The sequence below is a fragment of the Papio anubis genome, chromosome 9 (genome assembly GCF_008728515.1).
Source record: "Papio anubis isolate 15944 chromosome 9, Panubis1.0, whole genome shotgun sequence".
Classification (NCBI taxonomy): domain Eukaryota; kingdom Metazoa; phylum Chordata; class Mammalia; order Primates; family Cercopithecidae; genus Papio; species Papio anubis.
In genome coordinates, this window is record NC_044984.1 from 105,176,425 (window position 1) to 105,203,676 (window position 27,252).

Sequence of the window (27,252 nt, forward strand, 5' to 3'; positions counted from 1 at the left end):
TCCCAAATACAGTACAATTTTTTTTTTTTTTTTTTTTTTGAGACAGAATCTGGCTGTGTCCCCCAGGGTGGAGTGCAGTGGCACAATCTTGGCTCACCACAACCTTTGCCTCCGAGGTTCAAGCGATTCTCCTGCCTCGGCCTCCTGAGTAGCTGGGATTACAGGTGCCCACCTCCACGCCCAGCTAATTTTTTGTATTTTTAGTAGAGACAGGGTTTCACCATGTTGGTCTCAAATGCCTGACTTCAGGTGATCCACCCATCTTGGTCTCCCAAAGTGTTGCGATTACAGGCATGAACCACTGCGCCCACCCCAAATACAGTACAGTCAGAGTCCCTGGAGTCCTCATGTTGTACCTTAGGGCTCTAGACTTGCTCCTCCTCCATATCTGCTACTTGCTATCCTCTGACCTCCATCTCCCTGCTCCCTTTCCCCTTCACCCCACCTGCCCCTGGTAACCACTTTTTTATTCTCTATCTCTGTATATTTGCCTCTTTTTTGTTTTGTTTTGTTTTGTTTTGTTTTTTGAGACGGAGTCTTGCTCTGTCGCCCAGGCTGGAGTGCAGTGGCGCAATCTCGGCTCACTGCAACCTCTGCCTCCTGGGTTCACGCCATTCTCCTGCCTCAGCCTCCCGAGTAGCTGGGACTATAGGCGCTTGCCACTATGCCCAGTTAATTTTTTGTGTTCTTTAGTAGAGACGGGGTTTCACTGTGTTAGCCAGGATGGTCTCGATCTCCTGACCTCGTAATCCGCCCACCTCGGCCTCCTAACGTGCTGGGATTACAGGCATGAGCCACCACGCCCAGCCTTTTTTTTTTTTTTTTTTTTTTTAGACTGAGTCTCATGCTGTCACCCAAGCTAGAGTGCAGTGGTGTGATCTCGGCTCACCACAACCTCTACCTCCCAGGTTCAAGTGATTCTCCTGCCTCAGCCTCCCAAGTAGCTGGGATTACAGTTGCCCACCACCACGCCTGTCTAATTTTTGTATTTTTAGTAGAGATGGGATTTCACCATGTTGGCCAGACTGGTCTCAAACTCCTGACCTCAGGTGAGCCACCTGCCTCAGACTCCCAAAGTGCTGGGATTACAGGCGTGAGCCACTGCACCCAGCCTTGACTTTTTGTTTTTTGTTTTTTGTTTAGAGTCCACATATAAATGAGATCATGCAATATTTTTCTTTCTGTGTCTGGCTTATTTCACTTAGCATAATGTCCTCCAGTTTCATCCATGTTGTGGCAAATGGCAGAGTCTCCTTTTTTAAGGCTCAGTAATTGGGGGTGATTTTGCCTCCAAAGGGACGTTGTCTCCTAAGGGAGACACTGTTGGTTGTCATAACAGGGTTGGAGGTGAGGGTGCCACCTGAATGTAGGGGGTATTTAATATCCCACAAAGCACAGGACAGCCCCCTGTTGCAAAGAGTCATCCAGCCCAAAGTGCCAGTGGTGCTGAGTTTGAGAAACCCTGTATGAAAACAGCCCCACCCCATTTTTTTTTTCATGCTATCAATTTGTTGAGGAGTCCAAGTCAATTGTCCTGTAGAAAGTTCTATTAATACCTTCTCAGTTTGGCTTATTATTTCCTATGGTGTCATTTAGCTTGTTCCCCTCTCCTCTGTTAATTGCCTAAAACTGGAAGTTAGGTCTAAAAGTAGTTGAGGAATTTGAGATACAGTAAAAAGGATCCACTAAAGGGCCCTTAGCCAGTTGGTGGGCCACTCAACTGACTCCAACCAGTTGAACCTCTTGCCTAGTGCTCCAACCACTCTTCCATGGCCCTTGGGAATGAGATGGGCAAAGACCTGACAGTCCTCCAGGTACCTTCTGGAACCTTGTCTTACACCCCAGAAATGAGACCTGTTTTGAAGCATGGCCTTTTCAACAGGTCACTGTTCACTTTGACAAGATGCTGACCACTAATGCCAAGCTCCGGAAGGAGATTGAAGACCTACGATTTGAGAAGGCTGCTTATGACAATGTCTACCAGCAGCTCCAGCGGTGCCTGTTGATGCAGAAGAAAACCATGAACTTGGCCATTGAGCAATCTTCTCAGGCCTATGAGCAGAGGTGGGCTGGTGATAGGTCCAGGGGCAGTGAGGTCTCTTAGCCCCTTGCTGAGCATCTAGCTTTCTACTCTGGGCCACCACTGCCCCTGGTCCTTATGTGCTGGGGAATCTTAAATCATAGTAGTAATAATTCTGAACACTGACTGTGTGCCAGGCATGATGCTAGGTACTCTGGTGGGTATTGTTTTAACTCTCACAACTGCCCTAGGAGTTATTATCCCCATTTTACAGACTAGGACATGGAGGCTTAGAGATGCTAAAATGCCTACCTGAGATCTAGGTAAGTGGGATTGTGGTGAAGTTGCGATTCAGACCTCTGTGCTATGCCATCTCCAAGTGCCCCTGCCTCTAGTCCAAGGGGATCTTTCTCAATCTGGGTCTCTGCTGGCCTCACACTCATAGGAGCAAAAGGCATATAGTTTGGCTGTAAAGGGCATAGGCTTTAGAGTCAGACAGATCTGGGTTTAAATCCTGGTTTCATCACTACTATATTGTTGTAGGAGTTCTTTAGACGGTGAAGAGGATTAAATTATATATAAATGTAAGGTAGTGCCTGGGACATAGTAATTGATAAGTGGTAATGGTGGTGGTGACGATAGTGATGGTGATAATGGTGACGGTAATGATAATGACTGTGGTGATGGTGGTGGCGATGATGGTGATGGCAATGATGATGGGGATGATAGTGGTGATTAGGAAGATAATGATGATGGTGATGGTAATCATGGTGATGATGGTGATAATGGTGATGGTAATGAAGTGGTGATGGTGATGATGGTGGTGGTGATGATGGTGATGGTGACGATAGTGGTGATTAGGAAGGTGATGATGATGACGGTGAGGTGGCAATCGTGGTGGTGGTGATGATGGTGATGGTTATCATAGTAATGATGGTGATAATGGGGATGATGATGGTGGTGGTGGTGATGGTGGTGATAATGGTGATAATGGTGATGGTGGTGAGGGATGATGGTGGTGACGGTGATGATGATGTTGGTGATGGTAGTGATGATGGTGATAATGGTGATGATGCGGTAATGGTGGTGGTGGTTATGGTAAGTGATGGTGATGATGGTGGTGGTGATGGTGGTGGTAATAGTGATGATGATGGTGATGGTGGTGATGAAGATGGTGATGGTTGTGATGTGGTGATGGTGGTGGTGATGGTGATGGTGGTGATGATTGGTGATGATAGTGGTAATGGTGGTGGTGATGGTGGTGGTGATGATGGTGATGGTGGTGGTGATGATAGTGGTGATAATGGTGATGGTGGTGAGGATGATAGGGTGACAGTGATGATGGTGATGGTAGTGATGATGGTGATAATGGTGATGATGATAGTGGTGATGGCGGTGGTGGTGGTGGTGATGATGGTGGTGATAGTTGTGATGGGGTGGTGATGGTGATGGTGGTGATAGTGATGTAATGGTGATGGTGGTGATGAGGGCGATGATGGTTATAGTGGTGGTGGGGTGATGGTGATGGTGGTGATGATAGTGATGATAATGGTGATGGTGGATGGATAATGAAGGTGATGATGGTTATAGTGGTGGTGGGTGGTGATGGTTATGGTGGTGATGGTATTGTTGATGGTGGTGATGAGGGGCGTTATGTTGGTATGAAGTAGTGGTAGAATGATCGTCCGTGTCGTGGTAATGTCGTAAAGAGTATCGCCGTGTCGTGGATGGATGTCTGGTAATGTCGTTATTAATTAAGTGGTAATGCGTGTCGTGGTAATGTCGTGGTAATATAAATTGTCGTGGTAATGTCGTGACAATGTCGTGATAAAGTAGTAATGGTAATGTAAATTGATGTCGTAGTAATGGTAACAAGTAGTATGCGTGATAAGTGATGATAGTGATAAGTGATAAGAAAACAGCCAGTAGTAATGGTGACAGTAATGATAGTGATAGTAGTAATGAGTATAATGGTGATGATAGTAGTGATGGTGATAGTGGTAATGGTGATGGTGGTGATGATGATGGTGATGCTGAAGGCAATGATGATGATAATGATAGGAAAATCATTTCTGGGAGTGATCTAGAGCTTACAGCTCTTGTTGTTCAGGTAAGGAGGGTTGTTTTTACACAACCAGAAACCATTATGATTAATAAAAGTGATAGTCATTGTCTAGGCAGGAAGGCCTTCTGGACTGGCAGGGAACGGGAAGCAGAGAGGAGGAGCCTCAGATGCTCAGGCTCTGTACCTTTTGCCCAGGGTGGAGGCCATGGCTCGAATGGCTGCCATGAAGGACCGCCAGAAGAAGGACATCTCTCAGTACAACCTGGAGATCCGAGAGCTGGAGCGTCTCTATGCCCACGAGAGCAGGCTCAAGTCCTTCCTGCTTGTCAAGCTGAATGACCGCAATGAATTCGAGGAGCAGGCCAAAAGGGAGGAAGGTACACTCTACAGGAGCAAACTTGCTCTCTCGCTCTCTTTCTTGCCTTCTTTCTCTCTCTCTATTTAAGTGAAGGTGCCCAAGTCTCCTTGTGGTTGCCAAATTTAGCAAATAAAGATATAAGATGCCTAGTTAAGGTCGGGCACTGTGGCTCACACCTATAATTCCAGCACTTTGGGAGGCCAAGGCAGGATGATCATTTGAGGTCAGGAGTTTGAGAACAGCCTGACCAACATGGTGAAACCCTATCTCTACTAAAAATACAAAAAAATTAGCTGGACATGGTGGTGAGTACCTATAATCCCAGCTACTTGGGAGGCTGAGGCAGGAGAACCACTTGAACCCGGGAGGCAGAGGTTGCAGTGAGCCAAGATCATGCCATCGCACTCCAGCCTGGGCAACAGAATAAGACTCTCAGACCCTGTCTCAAAAAAAAAAAAAAAAAAGCCTAGTTAACTTTAAATATAAAATAAACAATAAATAAATATTTAAGGATAACTATGTCTCATGCAGCATTTGCGACATACTTCTGATAAAACTTTTTGTTTATCTATAATTGGGACATATTTATCTTAAAAATATATTTGTCTGAAATTCAAATTCAACTGGGAACCCTCTATTTTATCTGCGAACCCTAATTTATGGCGTGTGTCTTCATTTGGGGCTCTCTTTCTATTGTTTAGAGGGAGACTTATTGTCGGGGTCCCCAAGTTCATCTCTAGGTTTGATGATTCACTAGAATATCTCGCAGGACTCAGCACAGAGGCACCTGCACAGCTATGATGCATTACAGTGAAAAGGTGCCAAGCAAGGTCAACACGGGGATAAGGTGTGTGGTCTGGTGTCTGGAGGAAACTGGGCGCAAGCTTCCCAGTAGAATCACACTGAGCACACGTGGTTCTTCCAGGATCTAACTGTGACCACACATGTCAAGAGTTATCTACTGGGCTGGGCATGGTGGCTCATGCCTATAATCCCAGTACTTTGGAAGGCCAAGGCGGGAGGATCAGGAGTTGAGGCCAGGAGTTTGAGACTAGCCTGGGCAACAGAGCAAGACCCCATCTCTATAATAAATTCAAAAAATTAGTTGGGCATAGTGGTACGTGCCTGTAGTCCCAGCTACTCGGGAGGCTGAGGTTGGAGGATGGCTTGATCTCAGGAGGTCTGATGGTGACAAGGTGCTGAGGGGTAGAAAAAAGCAGATCCTAAGCCCAGGAGTTTGAGGCTGCAGCAAGCTATGATTGCACCACTCCAGCCTGGGTGACAGAGTGAGACCCTGTCTCTTGGAAAAAAAAAAAAGGTTGTCTCATAGTGGGGTATACTAGAGATTCTGTGCCCCAAATTCTTACTGGGGGCCGGTCGTGTAGACATCCTCTGCCTAGCACATACCAACATTCTAGACCCCCAGAGGAAAAGCAGCTGTTTGGGATAAACTGCTGGGCATGGTGACACTTGCTGTGGTCTCAGCTACTGGGGAGGCTGAGATGGGAGGATCGCCTGAGCCTCACCAAAACAGTGGGGAGCCACTACCTGTAAAAGGTCACATGGTCAGGTGTGCCTAAAAGATCCTTTTTTTTTTTTTTTTTTTTTTAAGAAACAGGGTCTTGTTCTTTCTCCCAGGCTGGAGTGCAGTGCTGTGACAGTCATAGCTCACTTCAGCCTTGACCTCTTAGGTCCAAGCCATCCTCCCACCTTGGCCTCCCGAGTAGCTAGGACCACAGGCACTCACCACGACACTTGGCTAATTTTTTAAATGTTTTTTCTTTTTTTAGATGGAGTCTTGCTCTGCTGCCAAGCTGGAGTGCAGTGGCGCAATCTCGGCTCACTGCAACCTCCACCTCCTGGGTTCAAGTGATTCTCCTGCCTCAGCCTCCTGAGTAGCTGGGACTACAGGCACACGCCACCACACCCAGCTAATTTTTGTATTTTTAGTAGAGACGGGGTTTCACCATGTTGGTCAGGATGGTCTTGATCTCTTGACCTTGTGATCCGCCTGTCTTGGCCTCCTAAAGTGCTGGGATTACAGGCTTGAACCACTGCACCCGGCCTAATTTTAAAAATTTTTTTGTCAAGGTGCGGTCTTGCTATGTTGTCCACGCTGGTCTTAAACTCCTGGACTCAAGTGATCTTCCCACCTTGGCCTCCCAAAGTGCTGGGATTACAGGTGTGAGCTACCATGCCCGGCCAGGGCAGGGATTTTGTATCAGCAGTGCCTAGCACAGTGTGTGTGGTTCATAGTAAATGCTTCATGAGATATTTGTGAAATGAATGATGGGTGAAGCTTCTGCTCTATCTCCTGGAAACATCTAACCTCATCCCTAAGGCATACTACTACTAGTACTCCTCCTCCTCCTCCTCCTCCTCCTCCTCCTACTGCTACTACTATTACTACTACTACTACTACTATTACTACTACTACTACGTATATATAAACATATATACACATACACACATATATGTATATCTATGTGTGTGTATATATATATATTTATTTTTATTGATTTATTTATTTGAGATGGAGTCTTGCTCCATCACCCAGGCTGGAGTACAGTGACGCAAACTCGGCTCACTGCAACCTCTGCCTCCTGCGTTCAAGCAATTCTCCTGGCTTAACCTCCCATGTAGCTGGGATTGCAGGCACGTGCTACCACACCTGGCTAATTTTCGTATTTTTAGTAGAGACGGGGTTTCACCATGTGGGCCAGGCTGGTCTCGAACTCCCCACCTCAGGTAATCTGCCTGCCTTGGCCTCCCAAAGTGTTGGGATTACAGGCGTGAGTCACCATGGCTGACCATAATGATAATATTGATCACGCTACTGTCTGCCTGGCATGGATCTGAGGCGCTTCCATTTGAGTGTCACAGTGGCTGATTTTTCCTTTCCTAGCTCTCAAGGCGAAGAAGCATGTCAAGAAGAGCAAGGGAGAGAGTTTTGAGAGCTACGAGGTGGCCCACCTCCGGCTGCTGAAGCTGGCTGAGAGTGGGAACCTAAACCAGCTCATTGAAGATTTTCTGGCCAAGGAGGAGAAGAATTTTGCTCGGTTCACGTATGTCACGGAGCTCAACAACGACATGGAGATGATGCACAAGAGGACCCAACGAATCCAGGTCAGGGTGGCTCTGCTTTCCTAGGCCCTGGGGCCCCTGTGTCCACAGCAGCCTTTCCAGAGCAGTCTCCCAGGAAGGCTCTGTGAGAGGCACTATAGAAAGCAGTTTGGTCAACACCCCTCTATTCCCCCTACATTTTATTTTTGAGACAGGGTCTTACTCTGTTACCCAGGCTGGAGTGCAGTGGTGCGATGTTGGCTCACTACAGCTTCGACCTTCCGGGCTCAAATGATCCTTGCATCTCAGCCTCCTGAGTCGTCTGGACTACAGGTGTGCACCACCATGCCTGGCTAATTTTTGCATTTTTTGTAGAGTTGGGATTTTGCCATATTGCCCAGGCTGGTCTCGAACTCCTGACCTCAAGCGAGCCTCTCACCTTGGACTCCCAAAGTACTGAGATTACAAATATGAACCATTGCTCCCACTGTCCCCTTACTTTTTATTTGTATTTTTGTTTCTGAGATGGAGTCTTGCTCTGTCATCCAGGCTGGAGTGCAATGGCATGATCTTGGTTCACTGCAACCTCCACCTCCCGGGTTCAAGAGATTCTCCCGCCTGAGCCTCCGGAGTAGCTGGACTACAGGCGCCCACCACAATGCCCTCTTTTTTTTTTGTATTTTTAGTAGAGACGGGGTTTCATCATGTTGGCCAGGCTGGTCTCAAACTCCTGGCCTCAAGCGATCTGCCTGCCTCAGCCTCCCAAAGTGCTGGGATTATAGATGTGAGCCACCGTGCCTGGCCTGTAACAATGGATACCTACATTTAATGTTTTCATGTGCCCCAACCCAATATAGTGACTTTATAATCCATGGCGTGTTTTATTAACCAGCGTTCAGCAAACTACAGTCCATGGCTGTTTCTGTGCAGCCCATGAGCCAAGAATGATTTTTACATTTTTAAAGGATTGTAAGAAGAGAAAAAAAAGAGAGAGAGAGAAATATGCAAGAGGGACCTGCAAAGCTGAAAGTATTTCTTATTTGGCCCCTTACCTGACCCTTGTGAATTAACAGTTTCGAGGAGAGATAACTCATTCTTATCTTGGCAAGACTTGATGCACATGAGCATAGTAAAGGCCCTGACAAGTCCTGCAGTAAAGAAACCTGCCTACCTTTGTTGAACCCATAATTTCCCAAATGTCACTGGCGTCCTGGGCTATTTACATGCCAGTAGATAAATAAACATCCTTTGGAACTATCTGCATAGAATAGAGTCTAAACCCCTTAGTGTGACATTCCAGCCCCTTCAAAATTTGGCTCCTACCTGCCTTTGCAGACACAGGTCCTGTTGTGACCTCCAAGACACCCTCTGCTGCTGCCAGCCCCAGCTGTCCCATGCATTTCCCTCCGCCAGTGTCTTCCCCGTGCTGTTCCATCTCTCTCCCCTCCTTTTCTCTTCTGATGAAATCCTGCGCATTAGTCCTGACCCTGCACAAATGTTGCCTCCTCTGGGAATTCATTACTCCTTCTTCTGAGGGCCCTGTCCTCTGCTTACGTGATGAGGGGAGTTGCTTTCCTTTGCAATATATCACTGTTTCCCACATGTGGGGTATGCACGCTGGCCATGTGCAAATAGATTGCAGCTAGAATATAGGTAAAAATATTTTCATTTACTAGTGATGAATTAATTTTTAAAGGAATAATAGAGCTTCCAGAGCAAACTTGTGATTTAATGGATATTTACTTAGGGTAGTAAGTAATAACAGTAAACAAAGAATAATAAACATAATAAACAGAATGGCTTGGTTTACAGAAAACTATTATAGATAACAGTCCATGTGGCTGCAAAAAATGGAGTGAAGGTGACTTTATCAGCTAGGGTTGTCACAGGAAACAGCACAGCCAACATGGGTAAATTGGCCAGGCATGGTGGCTCACACCTGTAATCCCAGCACTTTGGGAGGCTGAGGCAGGTGGATCACCTGAGGTCAGAAGTTCAAGACCAGCCTAGGCAACATAGTGAAATCCTGTCTTTACTAAAAATACAAAAAATGAGCTGGGCGTGGTGGCAGGCACCTGCAATCCCACTACTTGGGAGGTTGAGGCAGGAGAATCCTTTGAACCTGGGAGGCAGAGGTGGCAGTGAGCCGAGATGGCGCCACTGCACTCCAGCCTGGGCGATAGAGCGAGACTCCATCTCAAAAAACAAAAACAAAAACAAAAAACCCACCCCAAAAAACCACCAAAACCCAAAAATAAAATGGGTAAATTGAGGAGAGTTTTTAAAAAGGGGCTGTTTCCAGACATCTGAGGAAATTAAGAAGGCAGCATGTGGGAACAGCCAGAGCTCCAAAATGGGTCAGGGGAGGGAGGAATGAGGAGACGGCTGCCTGCTATGCCCTTCCTGGACTGGTGCAGCCAAACTAGGGATGGACCCAGGGGGTGGCAAATACCCCAACCTCCCTCTCCTCCCACCCTTTATCTCCCACTCGTGCCTCCCACTGGCTGGGCTGCCCAGCAGCCAAACACAAGGGACCCCATAGGTACAAGCCCCGCAGGTCCCAGGCAGGGCATGGGGAGGTGCAGGGTGGGAGGTGCATCTGGGGGTGGGGAAGACAGACTTGAAGGACCCTCATGCCACTCTCTGTCCCCCTCCTGGAAGGAGGTCTTCCTGGACGAGGGTCCAGGACAGGCACAGGAAATGGTTCTTCCCCAGAAATGACCTAGACCTCCCATTCACCTTGAGGCTGCTCTCTCCTTTCCTCCCGCAGCTGCACAGCATCTCCCGCACAAGGACAAGTGCAGGCGCTCTGGGACTCCGTCTCTCTATCTGTAGAATGGCACACACACTTGGACTAGAGGAGTCCTCCAAGTCCAAACTCTTTTTATAAAAAAAGTTTCAAACTTTTATTTAAAAAGCTACAAAAGTTTGTTTTTTCTTTTTCTTTCTTTTCTTTTTTTCTTTTTTTTTTTGAGACAGAGTCTTGCTTTGTCACCCAGGCTGGAGTATAGTGGCACGATCTCGGCTCACTGCAACCTCCACCTCCCGGGTTCAAGCGATTCTCCTGCTCAGGCTCCTGAGTAGCTGGGACTACAGACATGAGCCATCACGCCTGGCTAATTTTTGTATTTTTAGTAGAGACAAGGTTTCACCATGTTGGCCAGGATGGTCTCGAATGCCTGAACTCAGGTTATCTGTGTGCCTCAGCCTCCCAAAGTGTTGGGATTACAGGGGTGAGCCACCACGCCCGGCCATACAGAACGCTTTTGTTTAATTCCATGTTTTGAGGAAACACTGGTATATAAAACATAGGAAATGGAGCAGACCTGGATGGAGGAGTGGGGGTGGGATGGGCCATGCGAGGGGGCTGGGACCCTACCTTTTTGCCTTCTTGTGGCATCTTTGCTCAAACTAAGGGATCAGGTAAAAAAAAAAAATTTTTTTTTTTTAATTAAAAACAATTAGGAGGCCGGGTGCGGTGGCTCACGCCTGTAATCCCAGAACTTTGGGAGGCCGAGGTGGGTGGATCACGAGGTCAGGAAATCGAGACCATCCTGGCTAACACGTGAAAACCCGTCTCTACTGAAAATACAAAAAATTAGCTGGGTGTGCTGGCGGACGCCTGTAGTCCCAGCTACTCAGGAGGCTGAGGCAGGAGAATGGCGTGAACCCGGAAGGCGGAGCTTGCAGTGAGCCACTGCACTCCAGCCTGGGAGACAGCAAGACTCCGTCTCAAACAAACAAACTAACAAAAACACACACAATTAGGATTCTAACATCTGACTGCACCCCTCCCTAGAGGGCTGGGGGTGGAGACTCATAAACCAGCCTCCGGAGTAGCTGGGACTGCAGGCGAGCGCCCCCACGCCCAGCTAATTTTTGTATTTTTAGTAGAGACGGGGTTTCACCATGTTGGCCAGGCTGGTCTCAATCTCTTGACCTCGTGATCCGCCCGCCTCGGCCTCCCAAAGTGCTGGGATTATAGGCGTGAGCCACCGCGCCTGGCCCCAGCCTTCTGTTTCAGTTTCGTTTGGTTTCCTCCACCTCCCCAAGTTGTTAAATTCTTAGTGGCAGTGATTTAAAAACCAGGATATTCCACATGAAACTCTGAATTTCTGGTTTCTCTTGGAAAATCAGATCTGACTCCTCCCGCCCACATTCCCGCGGGAATCCGAGTTCCTACAAACGGAGCCATTGGCTCCCTGTTAGCTCACAGAGACCAGCGGGGCCGAAGTGCTCCGCGGCCCGCAGAGGTTAGCGGGCCTTTGAGTTGCTGAGGTTCAGGCGCGTCACCACTGCCCTCTGGCGGCCATTTGCGGTATCGCAGGGAAGGTCTTTGCGGGCCCGCCTGGAAGTGGGCAAGACCCTGAATTCTTGGGCCCCAGTGGGACATTGGGGACAAGCCCTAGCAGAGTGTGTGAGGACCCCGGCTGGATATCCTGACCTGATAGAAAATATTCCTGAGCTGACTTGGCCTTGATTTTCCCCACTCCTCATAAGGGGACCCTCCTCCTTAGGGTCATGACAAATGTGTCTAAGATGGGTAAGCGCTGCCCTCTGTGGGCCTCAGTTTCCCCATCTGTAGAGTGATGTTTGGACCAGAACAATAGCTTCCAAGCTGTTTGTTAAGGTTACAGAACTGTGCCTTTTTGGGCTCAAATAGAGCTGCAAATACCTGTTGAATAAGTCCAGAGAGCACTGATTTCCAATGGTAAGACTTAATTTTGCAAAAAATGTTATAGGACAAAGATATGCTCACTGTAGAAAATCTGGAAAGCAACTAAAGATGGAAGGAATTTTAAACCACCCACTATCCCATTGCCTGAGACAATCACTGGTGACATTCTGAAATATTTCCTTCTAACTTCCAACTTTTTTATTTCTTGGCCCTCCCTTCCTGCCTGCCTGCCTGCCTGCCTTCTTTCTTTCCTTTTTCTTCCTCTCTATCTTTCTTTTTCTTTCTTCTTTTTTTGCAGGATCTCACACTGTCACCCAGGCTGGAGTACAGTGGCTTGATCTTGGCTCACTCCAGCCTCAATCTCCCCAGCTCAGGTGATCCTCCCATCTAAGCCTCCAGAGTGGCTGGAACTACAGGCGTACACCACCACACCCAGCTAATTTTTGTATTTTTTGTAGAGATGAGGTTTCAGTGTGTTGCCTAGGCTGGTGTCAATTGTTGTGCTTTTAAAATGTAAAACTTTATATAGTTATTACCATATAAAGTTGTGTATCTGATTGAAGCAAATGTCCTTTTGATTATTCATTCATCCAGCAAGTATTTATTGAGCATGTACTGTGTTCCAGGCACTGCTCTAGACCCTGATAATGTGACAGTGAACAGGATGACAAAAAGTTCAGCCCTCACAGAACTGCTGTTTCGGCAGGGAGAAACAGACAATAAGCAACAAGCCCAATACTTACACACATTATAGAATAAGTTAGAAAGGGAGATGCAGTGTAGGTAACAAGATGAAGTAGCGCAGCGTAAGACGGGTTTTGGAGCCGGTTGTGGGCCCCGGGCAGTTGGGAAGTTAAGATCTGGGTGAACTTACAGGTGAGGGATTGAGCTGTCCAGATCTCTGGGGAAGAACGCTCCAGGCGGAGGAAACAGTACACGCAAAGGCTCTGACGCAGCTTGCAAGCAGGCCAGCGTGTCTGGCATGCAGAGAGAGATATGGGAGGGAGAGGGGATGAATCTGGGAGGTGAGGGCTGCTGGGCACATTTCCGGAAGAGGTTTTGGCCATTTCTCCGAGAAGTAGGGGCCATGGGAGATCTCCAAGCAGGGGAGTGGTGCCACCGACTCAGGTTATTGATGCAATTTGCAAACTACTAAAAAGTCTCAATGTGAATCCCATCACCTGGATATGGCATTGGTTCATCTTTTTGGTAGAGATCCCCCACCCCACCCCTGCCCTGTAAAGATGGGAAGACTCACTTCCTTTCTATTTTTTTTCCAAAATAATATATTTTTTCTGATTAGAATTTTTTTTCACAATTTGGAAAATACTAAAAAGTATAAATACCACCCCCAAATCAGGAATAATTCTATCACATGGACATAGCATTGTTTCATCTTTTTGGTAGAGTTCTTTCTTGCTTTTTAAAAAATTAAAAATTTCCAGGACTTTAGGAGGCTGAGATGGGCAGATCACTTGAGCACAGGAGTTTGAGACCAGCCTGGGCAACATGGCGAAACCCCATCTCTACAAAAAATACAAAACACAAAAAGAAATTAGCTGGGTGTGATGGTATGTGCCTGTAGTCACAGCTACTCAGGAGGCTGAAGTGGGAGGATTGCTTGAGCCTGGGAGGTCGAGACTGTAGTGAGCCAAGATTGTACCACTGCACTCCAGCCTGGGCAACAGAGCAAGACCCTGTCTCAAAGAAAAATTAATAAAAATTTAAAAATTAAAGGAGATGAGCCTTCTAATCTTTACAGGTGGGAAAAAAGCAAGAAAGAGCTCTTACCAAAAACATGAAGCAATGCTATGTTAGGAGATGGGATTCTTCCTGATTTGGGTTTGTATTTGTTCTTTGCAGAATTTTCCCAATTGTATAAATATATTATTATACACCTGTGGGAAAGTGTAGGCAATTCAGAAAAACATAAAGAAAAATTAAAAGTCACCAAGATATCATTACCTGGAGATAATTAACATTTTGTTGACACTGCTTTATGAAGGCAGTCTGTGGTTACACGTGTGCACACACAGACACACACGCCCATTTACAAGCCAATTTTTAGTACTAGATCATACTAGACAGTTTATGCTGTTTTGTAAACCTTTTGTTTCCCAACGATTTACCATAGATACCTCCCAACATCTTCTATTTTTTTTCTCCTTTTTTTTTTTTTTCTGAGACAGGGTCTTGCTCTGTCGCCTGGCTGGAGTGCAGTGGTGGGATCTCGGCTCATTGCAGCCTCCGCCTCCTGGGTTCAAGGGATTCTCCTACCTCAGCCTTCCGAGTATCTGGGGACTACAGGCGTGCACCACTATACCTGGCTAATTTTTGTATTTTTTTGTAGAGATGGGATATCACCATATTTCCCAGGCAGGTCTCGAACTCCTGGGCTCAAGAGATCTGCCCGCCTTGGCCTCCCAAAGCACTGGGATAACAGGCGTGAGCCACCATGCCCAGTCCACTGTGTGTTTTTAAATGGCCTCTGGAGACCGTAGATGCTCTGTAGTACAGAATCACAAGATGCTTCTTAAAAATGAACATTCCAGGCTGGGCGTGGTGGCTCGTGCCTGCAGTCCCAGCTACTCAGGAGGCTGAGATGGGAGGATCACTTGAACCGGAGAGGTAGAGGTTGCAGTAAGCTGAGATCACACCACTGCACTCCAGCCTGGGCAAAAGAGCGAGAGCTTGTCTTAAACAAACAAATAAACAAACCAAAAACCAGAAAAATGCACTCCTGGCCAGGCACAGTGGCTCACACCTGTAATCCCAGCACGCTGGGAGGCTGAGGCAGGAAGATTGCTTGAGCACAGGAGTTCAAGACCAACCTGGGTAACACAGTGAGACTCCATGTCTACAGAAAATTTTTTAAAACATTAGGCATGTGCCTGTGGTCCCAAGTGCTTGAGAGGCTGAGATAGGATGGGAGGATCGCAGTCAAGGCTTCAGTGAGCCGTGATTACGCCACAGTACTCCAGCCTGGGAGGCAGAGAGAGACCCTTTCTAAAAAAAAAAAAAAAAGAAAAGAAAAAGAAAAGCACGTTCCCCAGAACCCCTCCCCCTCCCATACCTACAGACCTAGCTTCTCTGTGGATGGGCCAGGAATCTGCATTGAGCCATGTTTTAACTTAAGACCCTCTCCCTGTGTTATGAATGTGCCATCATTAACTGACCCTCTATCAGTAGACATGTGGATTGTCCCCAACTGGGGGCCACTATAAACGAGAATACAACAGACAGCCCTGAGGGTCCACCTTTGCCGACCTGTTCTGTTGTCTCCATGGGACAGACTCCTAGGCATGAGATTGCTCAGTCGAAAGGTGTGTGCCTTTTTCTATCAGGGCACATGGTTTAAGCCCAGTGGTTCTCAAAGCTGGTCCCCGGGACAGCACTGGCAGCATCACCGGAGAACTTGTTAGAAATGCACATTCTTAGGCCCCACCCAGACGGACAGAATCAGAAGCCCTGGGCTTGGGGCCTGGCATTCCGCATTTTCACAAGCCTCCAGGTGACTCTGGAGAGTCTGAGAGTATGCTCAGGTTTGAGAACTCCTGCTCCACAGCCACGCTGTTCAACACCATAGCCACCAGCCACGTGTGGCTTTTTCAGTTACATTAACTGAAATTAAATAATATCTAAAAATTAGTTCATCAGAGGTTGGGCACGGTGGCTCATGCCTGTAATCCCAGCACTTTGGGAGGCTGAGGCAGGAGGATTTCTTGAGTGTGGGAGTTTGAGACCAGCCCAGGCAACATAGTGAGACCCCATCTCTATAAAAAGAAAAAAGAAAAAAAAGAAAAATCAGTTCCTAGTGGCACCAGTCATATTTCACATGCTCAGCACCACGTGGCTAGTGACTACAGTATTAGGGCGGATAGGACATTACCATCAGAACAGAACATTCTATTGACTGCGTTGTTCTAGAATATTCCAGAAGAGGCCGAGGTGGGCGGATCACCTGAGGGCAGGAATTCAAGACCAGCCTGGCCAATATGGTGAAGCCCCGTCTCTAGTAAAAATACAAAAAGCTGGGCATGGTGGTGCGTGCCTGTAGTCCCATCTACTTAGGAGGCTGGGGCAGGAGAATCGCTTGAACCTGGGAGATGGAGGAGGTTGCAGTGAGCCAAGATTGCACCATTGCACTCCAGCCTGGGCATCGCATCAAGACTTCATCTCAAAAAAAAGAAAGGCTGACTCACCCCTCCTACCCCGTTTCATGCTCTCACCCTCCTTTTACTTAAGAAACGTCAGAAGAAAAAAAATAACCCCATGGGCGTAAGAGGGGCCCAGGAGTTCGGGGCTCTTTGAAACGGATCATTGAAATCCTCATCGACTCTGAGGAGCACGCTTATTTTTGGGAGCGGTGGGGAGGGACGAGCCCGCTTTTCCTCATGGTCTTGTTCTCTCCCGAGCAGGACGAGATCATTCTCTTGCGATCCCAGCAGCAATCGTCCCACGATGACAGTCGCTCTGCCCTGAGACAGCTGGAGGTGAGACCAGGATCGGGAGGGAGGGATGCAGGAGCTTTTGTTGTCTGTCTCTGTGTCCGATGGGAGCTTCTGTCTGTCCGTTGGGCATCGGTCAGCTGATTCTCAGGAGCAATAAGAGGTCTGCCCTGTGACTCGAGGCTGGCCTGGATCATATCCAGACGTGTCCTGATGTTTTGTCCCGGGCAGCCTCTGCTACAATGTCATTGTAGAATTCTGTCCCTTCATCCATCCTAAAGGCTCCCCCATTTCAGGGAGTCCAGCCCCGGCTCTTGGGCCTGCAATTTCATCCCCGATGGGCTCCTTCCACATGGATCTCTGCCTCTTTCCTTCTTTCTTCCCCTTGTCCTGCCTGTGCCCTGTTTGCAATCAGTAATAGCAAATACACACATTTCTGGAGTAATTACCATGTACGAGGCGCCGGGCTCAGAGCTTGGCCTGCACTTTCATTGAATCCTGACGGCAGGTGCTGTTGATCTCACCGTTTTACAGATGCAGAGGCTAAGGTTCACAGAAGTTAAGTCACTTGACCAACATCAAGGAGCTGGGATATTGTATAAGTTTTGAGTTTTATTCAGCTGCTAATAATAGGGACTCCAAATAATAGTGGCTTAAGTAGACACAAGTTTATTTACTTTAAGAAGTAAGTCTGCCACCCTGGTGAAACCCCGTCTCTAATAATAATACAAAAATTAGCTGGGCGGTAGTGGCACACACCTGTAATCCCAGCTACTCGGGAGTCTGAGGCAGGAGAATCACTTAAGCCTGGGAGGTGGAGGTTGCAGTGAGCTGAGATCATGTCACTGCACTCCAGTCTGGGTGACAGAGTGAGACCCTGTTTCAAAAAAAAAAAAAAAAAGTCTGGAAATAGGCACTTCAGGGCTGGTTTGGCAACTTTATGATGTCATCAGTGACCTGGGCTCCATCTGTCTTTCTGTTTTGCCATCCTTAGTGTGTGACTTACATACCAAGGGCACCTCATGGTTGCATCATAGCTTCCACAGATCCAGCCATCGCATATACATTCCAGATAGGAAGAAAGTGGGAGCTGCAAAAAAAAAAAAAAAAAAAAAAGCCCTCACTAGCAGAGTCAGCCAGCTTAAAAGTGCTTTCCCAGAAGTCTCAGTCAATGACTTCTGTATTTACACTTCATTGGCCACCCCTATTGCAAGAGAGGTTTGGAAATGTAACTTTTAGTTGGTCACATTGCCACAAATACAATCAGAGTTTTGTTACTGAGGTATAAGGAGAGAGTGGATAGCATATGTCTGACAAAGACCTGAGAACTGCCCTCCGGAGTCATTTCTCTTCCCTTCTTTGCGGCTGTTTTCTGCTTTTATTCTGTCTGACACGCACCTGGGAGACAGGGATGGCCACCAGGGTGTTATTCTCCTCTGGGCCACTGGATGGCAGCAAAGCACATGCTGCCCATTGAGGTGCTCAGAGCGGCATCTCCTGGGTATCTGGGTATGGGGAATAACGGTTCCAGGCACGGTCCAGATCCACAGAGACCCTCCCCAAGCTGGGCAGATGCCTGGGGGCCCACGTCCTTCACTCGGAGCCACCCAGAATCCAGACTTTTGTTGGGGTTGAGACTGGTGCCCCTCACATCTTGGGGTTTGGAAGAGGTTGATCAGGCAACCCCAAACATCTCACCGGCCTCTGCCTGAAGCCCCTCCGCTAGCTTTTTGTTGCTTTGGCTTTAGCATGACTTTGAGGGGCTTCTTTTCAAATGCAGATACTCTAAGCAGGATAATTGGTCTTCTATATTTTTATTTTATTTTATTTTATTTTATTTTATTTATTTATTTTTTGAGACAGAGTCTCGCTCTGTCACCCAGGCTGGAGTGCAGTGGCGTGATCTCGGCTCACTGCAACGTCCACCTCCCAGGTTCAAGCGATTCTCCTGCCTCAGCCCCCGAGTAGCTGGGATTATAGGTGCCCACCACCATGCCGAGATAACTTTAATTTTTAATTTATTGTTCTTTCTATCTACCTACCTACCTACCTACCTACCTACCTACCTACCTATCTATTTTGAGACGAGGTCTCACTCTGTCGCCCAGACTGGAGTGCAGTAGCACGATCTCGGCTCACTGCAACCTCCACCTCCCAGGTTCATGCGATTCTCCTGCCTCAGCCTCCCGAGTAGCTGGGATTACAGGTACATGCTACCATACCCGGTTAATTTTTTGTATTTTTAGTAGAGATGGGTTTTTACCATGTTGGCAAGGCTAGTCTCCAGCTCCTGACCTTAGGTGATCTGCCGGCTTTGGCCTCCCAAAGTTCTGGGATTATAGGCGTGAGCCACTGTGCCTGGCCGGAATTAGTCTTGATAGCAACGATCTCACAGATGTTTCCTACCCCCTGCTAAAGAGCACTTCCACCTGCTCTATTCTTGAAACTCTTTATTTCATCTTCTTCCCCTTTGGGAGAAATGGTGGGGCCACATCCATCATGGGAGGGTTTTGCATAGTAATTAAGCAACCAAACTCTGGGAACCTGGCTATGACTTGCAGAAAAGTCACTTCCTAGCTGTGTGACTTTGGGGTAGTGACTCAACCTCTCTGAACCTCAGTTTCCTCATCTGTAAAATGGGGATAATAATCATACCTACTTCTTAGGGCTGTGAAGGTTGAATAACATCACACATGTGTACATTTGACACACTGCAATGCAGACAGTTGTACATTGTAGCTATTATTATTGTTGTTATGTGAGCCAGAAAAACTGGTAAATCACCCTTACTTTGTTACTAAATCATTGCCCAAGTAGAGTTGAGCTCAAGGTCAAGCCTTTGGATGAACTTGGTACAGGGAAGCTAAACATGAGTTCACTTTTCTTCTCTGACCTCAACATTCCTCATCTGAAAACTAGGCCGATTATGAGGCTGAGTTCAGATGATGTGTGTAAGATACCTGGAATATTTTAGGAGCTAGACACATATTATCACCAGCACATCAAGCTTAACATTGACTTTTAAAAAATGAATCCTGTGATTTTTTTAAAAATGTGATTTTTAAAATGCACTTTTATTATAATTTATTTTTTGAGACAGGGTCCTGGTCTGTCACCCAGGCTGGAGTGCAGTGGTGCGATCACAGCTCACTGCAGCCTCGACCTCCCAGGCCAAGTGACTTTCCCACCTCAGCCTCCCAGTGTGCTGGGATTACAGGCGTAAGCCACCATGCCTGGCCTAATGCACCTTTAGAGAGGGCTACTCTTGTTGTCATATGGGAAATTTGCAGCCCTGGGAACTAAACATTCTAGTAGCTGGATGGAGGAAGCCATCTGATGTGCTGCCGAGTTCACTTCCTGGCTTCCTTCTCCTGACTGTGTGCCTCGGAGCCTCAGTTTTCTCACCTGCAAAATGGGGGTGTGAATAGGGCCGACCCTGTGGGATCATTATCCGGGATGGTGCTTGCAGAGTTCACCTGCGGGAATGGAGCCGGTTCATCCAGGGTCCAGTTCACCTTTGCAAGCTGAGATCTCTGAGGGAGAGGCAGGAATCAGTGAAGGAAATACCCTAGAACAGTGATCCTCAGTCCAACTGCACGTCACAATCACCTGGGAGGCTTTAATGAGAACTCCCAGATGCCCAGGCTGCACCTCAGGCCAATTAAGACTGAATCGTTGAGGGTGGGGTTGGGCAGCAAGCAGGTTTAAAGTTCCCAGGTGATACCAGTGTGAAGCCAAGGTTGAGATCCAACGGGCTGGCAGAGGCTCTCAGACTTGACTGTGCACCAGGATCACCGGGAGGCTTGCTAAAACCCAGGTGGCCTGGTCCACCCCAGGGCCTTTGATTAAGACGGAGGTGGGGCCCAAGAATATGCATTTCTAATAAGTTCCCAGGTGAAGCTGATGCTGCTTGTCCTGGGACCACCCTTAAAGAACCACTGGGCTAGGGCAATGTGTTTTAAACTGTGAATGGTAAAATCAGTTTATTGGATGGTAACCAACATTTTAAAATAGTGAGATAGAACAGAAGAGAAAATATTAGAACACATAATAAAAATATTGATTTGAGGCTGGGTGCGGTGGTTCACATCTGTTAATCCTAGAACTTTGGGAGGCTGAGGCAGGAGGATCATTTGAGCCCAGGAGTTTGAGACCAGCTTGGGAAGCATAGTGAGACGTTGTCTCTAATTTTATTAAAAAATAAAAATTAAAAAGAATATTGATTTGAACTGGCACGGTGGCTCACACCTGTAATCCCAGCACTTTGGGAGACTGAGGTGGGAGGATTGCTTGAGCTCAGGAGTTCAAGACCAGTCTGGATCCCATCAAAATCCCATCTCTACAAAATTTAAAAAAAAACCCAAAAACTTAACTGGGTGTGGTATTGCATGCTTGTAGTCTCATCTGCTCAAGAGGCTGAGGCAGGAGGATCACCTGAGTCCAGGAGTTCAAGGCTGCAGTGAGCTGTGATCACACCACTGCACTCCAGCCTGGGTGACAGAGCAAGACCCCCAACTGTATTTTTTTAAAAAGTTGATTTGTGAAACTTTTATATTCATTTGATTAGATAATATGAATAAATCTACATACACAACATACGTATGTATGTTTGTATGTGTTGGCTGCAATGTATTTCTTCCTGTGGACCACCTTTTTTTTTGAGATAGTCTCGCTCTGTCGCCCAAACTGGAGTGCAGTGGCATGATCTCGGCTCACTTCAACTTCCGCCTCCTGGATTCAAGCGATTCTCCTGCCTCCTCCCCAGTAGCTGGAATTACAGGCACACGCCACCATGCCCAGCTAATTTTTGTATTTTTAGTAGAGACAGGGTTTTGCTATGTTGGCCAGGATGGTCTTGAACTTCTGGCCTCAGGTGGACCACCATTTTTTAAAAAACGAGTGAACTGGCTGGGCAAGGAGGCTCATGCCTGTAATCCCAGCACATTGGGAGGCCAAAGTGGGAGGATTGCTGGAATCCAGGAGTTCGAGACTTTGAGACCAGCCTGGGCAACATGGCAAAACCCCATCTCTAAAAAAATACAAAAATTAGCTGGGCATGGTGGTGTATGCCTGTAGTCCCAGCTACTCTGGAGGCTAAGGTGGAAGCATTGCTTGAGCCCAGGAAGCTGAGGCTGCAGTGAGCTGAGATTGGGGCACTGTACTCCAGCCTGGAGCCTAGGTGACAGAGCGACATCTTGTCTCAAAAAAAAAAAAAAAAAAAAAAAGAGAGTCAACAGCTTTTAAAAAATATTGTAGGCTGGGCATGGTGGCTCATGCCTGTAATATCAGCACTTTGGGAGGACAACATGGGCAGATCACTTGAGGTCAGCAATTTGAGACGAGCCTGTGTCTCTACTAAAAAAATAATAATAGTAGTAAAAAAGTTAGCGTGGTGGCACCTGCTTGTAATCCCAGCTACTTGGGAGGCTGAAGCATAAGAATTGCTTGAACCTGGGAGGCAGAGGTTGCAGTGAGCTGAGATCATGCCTCTGTACTCTGGCCTGGGTAAAAGAGTGAGACTCTGTCTCAAAAAAAAAAAAAAAAAAATTCGTAATCCTGTAGACATGTAGACACACACACACACACACATAAGTGAAGCAAAACTTACGTTGAACAATATTTACCCTTATGACTCTCAATGTACACTAGTATTTTCTCTTCCTTTCTTTGCCATCCTATTTTATTTTGTTTCTTCAAAATTCGATGGAAACCCATTTAATTGATCTCATGCGCCCTCAGAGTTTTGAAAACCTGCAGTTTGGAGACCCTGACCCCAGAGGGTCCCAAACACCCTGCCCACCGAAACTCTTCCTGAGCAGGTGGGAATTGGGGTCTGCCACCAGGATAAACTGAGGAAGACCACGGAGGAGGCAGATATGTATGAGAGCAAGTACAGGGAGGTCAGCAAGACCTTGGATCTACTCAAGAACTCAGTGGAGAAACTGTTCAAGAAGATTAACTGTGATGCCACCAAGATCCTGGTGCAGTTAGGGGAGACGGGGAAAGTCACCGACATCAACCTTCCGCAATATTTTGGTGAGTCAGGCTGGGGCCCGTTGGAGTCTTAGGAAACATTTCCAGAACTTTCTGTGACTGGGCATGAGGACTTGCTCTTATGGAGTAGTGAGCTTGGTGGTGAAGTGTGTGGGCACTAAAGCCAGCCTGCCTGGGTTCGAATCCTTGGTCTACAGTTACTAGCTCTGGAGCCTTGAACAGGTTTGTTTTTGGCTTTGTTTCTTTTGAGACAGAGTCTTGCTCTGTTGCCCAGGCTGGAGTGCAGTGGTGCAATCAAGGCTCACTGCAGTCTCAACCTCCTGGGCTCAGGCAATCCTCCCACCTCAGCCTCCCAAGTAGCTGGGACTACAGGCATGTGCTACCATGCACGGCTAATTTTTTGTATTTTTTGTAGAGACAGGATCTTGTCACATTGCCCAGGCTGGTCTCAAACTCCTTTGCTCAAGTGATCTGCCCTCCTTGGCCTCCCAAAGTGCTGGGATTACAAGTATAAGCCACTGTACCTGGCCAGGGTAGGTTTCTGAATCTCACTGTGCTTCAGAGTTTTGATCTACAAAAAGGGGTCTCTTTTAATGCCTTCAGTTAAAAAAAAAATGGGTGTAAACCCAGTATCTACCTCATAAGACTGTTGGGAGGCTTAAATAAATATATAGTTATTTGAGAAAAATGATATTATCACCTCAATAAATGCAGAAGAAGCATTTGATAAAATTCAACATCCATTCATGATCTTAAAAAAGAAAACTCTCAGCCGGGCGCGGTGGCTCAAGCCTGTAATCCCAGCACTTTGGGAGGCCGAGGTGGGAGGATCACGAGGTAAGCAGATCAAGTCCATCCTGGCTAACATGGTGAAACCCTGTCTCTACTAAGATCAGGAACAAGGAAGGGATGTCTGTGTGCTGTCACCATGCCTATTCAGTGCTGTACTGGAGGCCCTAGCCAATGCAATAAAGCAGAAAAAAGAAATAAAAGGCACACAGATTAGAAAGGAAGAAATAAAGTGCTCAGAGTAGTGCCTGGCATGTAGCAAATCTATTAACAATCACATACATTTCTAGGCATTGACCCTAAGCTCAAAGTGGACAGGGAGGGACATACCTGCACAGATCCTGACAATTTGGAATGAATGGCTTCCACTGCTCCTTGAATTAAACCTCAGATTCTTTTTTTTTTTTTTTTTTCTTTGAGGTGGAGTCTCACTCTGTTGCCCAGGCTGGAATGCAGTGGCATGATCTTAGCTCACTGCAACCTCTTACCCCCTGGTTCAAGTGATTCTCCTGCCTCAGCCTCCTGAATAGCTGGGATTACAGGCACATACCACCACGCCCTGCTAATTTTTGTATTTTTAGTAGAGATGGGGTTTCACCAGGTTGGCCAGGATGGTCCATGATCTCTTGACCTCATGATCCACCCGCCTTGGCCTCCTAAAGTGCTGGGATTACAGGCGTGAGCCACCATGCCCAGCCAAACATCAGATTCTTAATACACTCTATGTTTGGGAGGTTCCCCAAACCCATTCTATCCTCCTGGCCACATTCAGTGATTTGCTAGAGGACTCCCAGGACGCAGTATATAGTCACACATATGGCTACGATTTATTACAGTAAAAGGGTACAGAACAAAATTAGCAAAGCGACATGTTAGTGTGAACCATGTGATAAACCATATTGTGCAAATTAGGCAGGGTGAGACACTCTTTTAAAAAATTTTTAAAAAATTTGTGGGTACATAGTAGGTGTGTATTTTGTGAGGTACATGAGATGTGATACAGGCATGCAGTTCACAACAATCAAATCATGGAAAATGGGACATCCATCCCCTCAAGCATTTATCTTTTGTGTTACAAACAATTCAATTATACTCTTTTAGTTATTTTTAAATGTACAGTTAAATTATTTTGACTATAGTCACCCTGTTGTGCTATCAAATACTAGATGTTACTCATTCTTTTATCTATTTATTTATTTTTATTTTTATTTTTATAGAAATAGAGGTCTAAGCCATATTTGCTTGCCCAGGATGGGGCTCGAACCCCTTGCATCCATCCCCCCACCTCCATTCCATTGTCTGTCCATTCTTTATTTTCCTCCACCCTTCCTCTATGTATTCCATTATTTCCATCTTCATGTTTATCCTTCTTTCCTTCCACCACTGTAACCTCCATTCCTTCCATATTTAGAATCTCATTCTTTATTACTTCAGAATATTACTCCATTCATTAGTCTCTTTCCTTTTCTTTCCTTCCTTCCTTCCTTCCTTCCTTCCTTCCTTCCTTCCTTCCTTCCCTTCTTCCTTCCTTCCTTCCTTCCTTCCTTCCTTCCTTCCTTCCTCCCTCCCTCTCTCTCTCTCTCTTTCTTTTTTCGGAATTTCGCTCTTGTCACCCAGGCTGGAGTGCAATGGCGTGATCTCGGCTCACTGCAACCTCTGCCTCCTGAGTTCAAGTTATTCTCCTGTCTCAGCTTCCTTAGTAGCTGGGATTACAGGTGTCTGCCACCACGCCCAGCTAATTTTTGTATGTTTAATAGAGATGGGGTTTCACCACGTTGGCCAGGCTGGTCTCGAACTCCTGACCTCAGGTGATCCACCTGCCTTGGCTTCCCAAAGTGCTGGGATTACAGGCGTGAGCCACCATGCCCGGCCATCACATTTTCTTTATCCATTCAGGTGAGCCACTCTTATCAATTAATGGTGTTGGGAACCCTGCTGAAATCCAGGTTCCCGGATGCCAGCCCAAGCCTGACCTGGTCAACAAGGCTTTCAGAGGAGAAAGCCTCACCCTGCTGTGTTAACTTTTTTCTGTACACAGCCCATCAGGTTCTTCCTAGCCTGGCCTTGCTTACATTTCTCATCTCCTCTTGTCCTGCTCTGTCCCTGGCTCACCACCTGCAGGCACACCATCCTCCTCTCGATCCTTCCAGTCTCCCCCACTGCTGCCCCTGCATCTTGTTCCCACCTCGGCACCTTTGCACAGGCTGTTCCTGGAAGACCTGTCCCATGCCCAGTTCCTTCACATTCTCAGATCTCAGTTTCATTGTCCTCCCTGCACTGAAGCTGCCCTGTCCCTACCCATCTGAAGCTGCCTGTGCCCCTCCCGCCACCACTATTATTCCCTCTCATAGCAGTCCTAGTATTTAGCATTCACCCAATTTGTCTCTATGGACAGGTCGCTTTCAATGTCTGGATCTATGTGGTTCCTGAGATATGATAGCAAATTTTGGATGCCAAAATTTTTTATTTATTTATTTATTTATTTATTTATTTATTTATTTATTTATTATTTTTTGAGTGTCACTCTGTTGCCCAGGTGGAAGTTCAGTGACACAATCTTGGCTCACTGCAACCTCTTCCTCCCAGGTTCAAGTGATTCCTGTGGCTCAGCCTCCCAAGTAGCTGGGATTACAGGTGCCTGACACTACACCCGGCTAATTTTTTTTCTTTTTTTTTGAGACGGAGTCTCGCTCTGTCACCCAGGCTGGAGTGTAGTGGCACCATCTCGGCTCACTGCAACCTCTGCCTCCCAGGTTCAAGTGATTCTCCTGTCTCAGCCTCCCGTGTAGCTGGGACTACAGGCCTGCACAACCACATCCAGCTAGTTTTTGTATTTTCAGTAGAGATGCGGTTTCACCATGTTGGCCATGCTGGTCTCAAACTCCTGACCTCAAGTGATCTACCCGGCTTGGCCTCCCAAAGTGCTGGGATTACAGGTGTGAGCCACCGTGCCTGGCCTCATTTTTGTTTTTCAGTAGAGACAGGGTTTCACCATGTTGGCCAGGCTGGTCTTGAACTCCTGACCTCAAGTGATCCACCTGCCTCAGCTTCCCAAAGTGCTGGGATTACAGGTGTGAGCCATTGTGCCTGGCCTGGATGGTAATATTTTTGATCCCTTATTTTCAGATAGAATAGCAGCAGTCTGGACAGTGTGAGGTTTATTCAAAAAACATACCCAAATCCAGTAGTTATTGAATCAGATAATGAACCTCTGGATGGCGAGGGCTCCCTGTAGTGACCTGTTCAATTGTTGAACTTGGCTTTCTCTCTATGCCTCCATACACACTGAAGCTCTGGTAGGGCAAGGACTATATTTTTGTTGTTAGTGTTGTCATTGTTTTGTTTTTCCTCCATTGCATCCTTAGCGTCTAGCACGGTGCATGGCGTGGTAGGCATTGAGTAATCATTTGCGAATGAATGAATGTGTTGTGACTGCATGGGGCTATGGAGCTACAGTGCAAGGGGATGTCCCCTGAATGAGGCAGGTCAGGGAAGCATTCCTGCAGGTGGCGAGGCCTGACCTGCGTTTTAAAACACCTCTAGGGGGTTATTCAGGGAAGTGTGTAGGGAAAGACATTCTGGCAGAAGGAACAGCATAAGTAAAGGCCTGCAGACTTGAAACAGAGAGCACTGGGGCAAATCAGGAGTTTAAGGTGGGGCTCCCAATTTTTAGTGTAACCTGGTGTTTCTCAACCTTCTTTTCGTTATCATCCTGCTAAGGAGCCTCTCTAGACATATTTTCCTAATTGCCCTCCTTATGAATATAATATGTTAATATCATTGAGATACTGTGTGTCTGCTTATGTCCTGTGTGTATCTGTGTTATATACATTAAGA

General features: G+C 46.9%; 1 protein-coding gene across 4 annotated transcripts in view; it reads left to right on the forward strand.

Moving 5' to 3' along the window:
* Positions 1 to 27,252, forward strand: part of CCDC63 (coiled-coil domain containing 63) — a 59,419-nt gene that overhangs the window by 28,567 nt on the left and 3,600 nt on the right. For all 4 annotated transcript variants that reach the window (XM_021922924.2, XM_021922923.2, XM_021922922.2 and 1 more), the window contains 5 exons: positions 1,883 to 2,064; positions 4,281 to 4,462; positions 7,349 to 7,569; positions 16,603 to 16,677; positions 22,476 to 22,668. In XM_021922924.2, coding sequence (XP_021778616.1) covers positions 1,883 to 2,064; positions 4,281 to 4,462; positions 7,349 to 7,569; positions 16,603 to 16,677; positions 22,476 to 22,668 — 853 coding nt within the window. The remainder of the gene's footprint in view (positions 1 to 1,882; positions 2,065 to 4,280; positions 4,463 to 7,348; positions 7,570 to 16,602; positions 16,678 to 22,475; positions 22,669 to 27,252) is intronic.